The sequence below is a fragment of the Orycteropus afer genome, unplaced genomic scaffold (genome assembly GCF_000298275.1).
Source record: "Orycteropus afer afer isolate SDZICR_OR568_19922 unplaced genomic scaffold, OryAfe1.0 scaffold00045, whole genome shotgun sequence".
Classification (NCBI taxonomy): Eukaryota; Metazoa; Chordata; class Mammalia; order Tubulidentata; family Orycteropodidae; genus Orycteropus; species Orycteropus afer.
In genome coordinates, this window is record NW_006921632.1 from 139,141 (window position 1) to 140,228 (window position 1,088).

The following is a 1,088-nucleotide window of genomic DNA, read 5'->3' on the forward strand; positions in this document are numbered from 1 at the left end:
GAATACAGTAAGATTCAGGAATAATGGTGGACTTCAATGACCACAGGAGCTCTGGTGGCATAGTGCCTAAGGCACTTGACTGCTGACCAGAAGACTGGTGGTTCAAACCCACCAGCCACCCCTCGGAAGGAAGGTTGGGCAATCTACTTCCGTAGTGATACCCTTGGAGACCCAAGGAGGGGTCGCTATGAGTTCGAAAAACGATTTGACAGCAGTTAGTTTGGTTTTGGTTTTAAATCACCAAAGTTCATTTTTCCTTTTAAGGGAGAGCTCAAAACTATTTTGTTGTTGCTGTTTTTTAAATTCTTTGGGAAATCATGAAAAATGGCTATAAGGAATACAACAGAAAACTTTTAAGGATGAAATTCAACTTTAACTCAAAACAGGGATATCCCTTCTGCCAATTAGTATTTTAGTTGTAAAACTGAAGCCTTACATTACTTGGGCCACTGTGCTTACTGCTGCACCACACTATTTCACAGCATATCCAAAGATGTGGGGGCGCACCAGCTCCAGGGACAGTGGGGCCTGAACGTGCTGTAGCCTCAGTTTCGAAAAGCTGGCCCGCTCCAGAGACCTCCAGCTCTCTCTGGTCAGGTGGCACCCATCAAACAGAAGGAACCAGACGGGATTCAGGACCTGTTGCCAGAAGTAATTCCAGGTTGAAGGCTTCGCTGCTACATGCTCCATGAAATAAAAAGCTCCTCCCTGAGAAAGAAAACCAATTCAAGAATTTTAATTTTGGGGAAAAAAAAGGTTTCTAAGATGATTCAAACTTCAGTTTTCAGTCGCTCAGAGGCCAACTTCACAAGAAGACAGACAGTAAGGCTGATAAACTAAGACTTACTAAGATATCATGTTAACAAGTTCTGGTTGTGTAACCCACTCCTATGGCTTTCAGCCAAACAAAAGACAGGCATATAAGCTGACCATTTATATAACGTTGTTGTTGTTGTGTGCTGTTGAGCTGGCCCTGACTCATAGTGACCCCTCCTTGGGTTTCCGAGGCAGTGTCACTACGGAAGTAGGATTGCCCAACCTTCCTTCCGAGGAGTGGCTGGTGGGTTTGAACCGCCAGCCGTCTGGTT

General features: G+C 44.9%; 1 protein-coding gene across 1 annotated transcript in view; it reads right to left on the bottom strand.

Moving 5' to 3' along the window:
- Positions 1-471: 471 nt before the first annotated feature.
- METTL7A (methyltransferase like 7A) overlaps positions 472-1,088 on the bottom strand; it is a 23,705-nt gene continuing 23,088 nt past the window's right edge. Inside the window, exon 2 of the mRNA XM_007937804.1 lies at positions 472-708. Within this exon, the coding sequence (XP_007935995.1) occupies positions 472-708 (237 nt within the window). The remainder of the gene's footprint in view (positions 709-1,088) is intronic.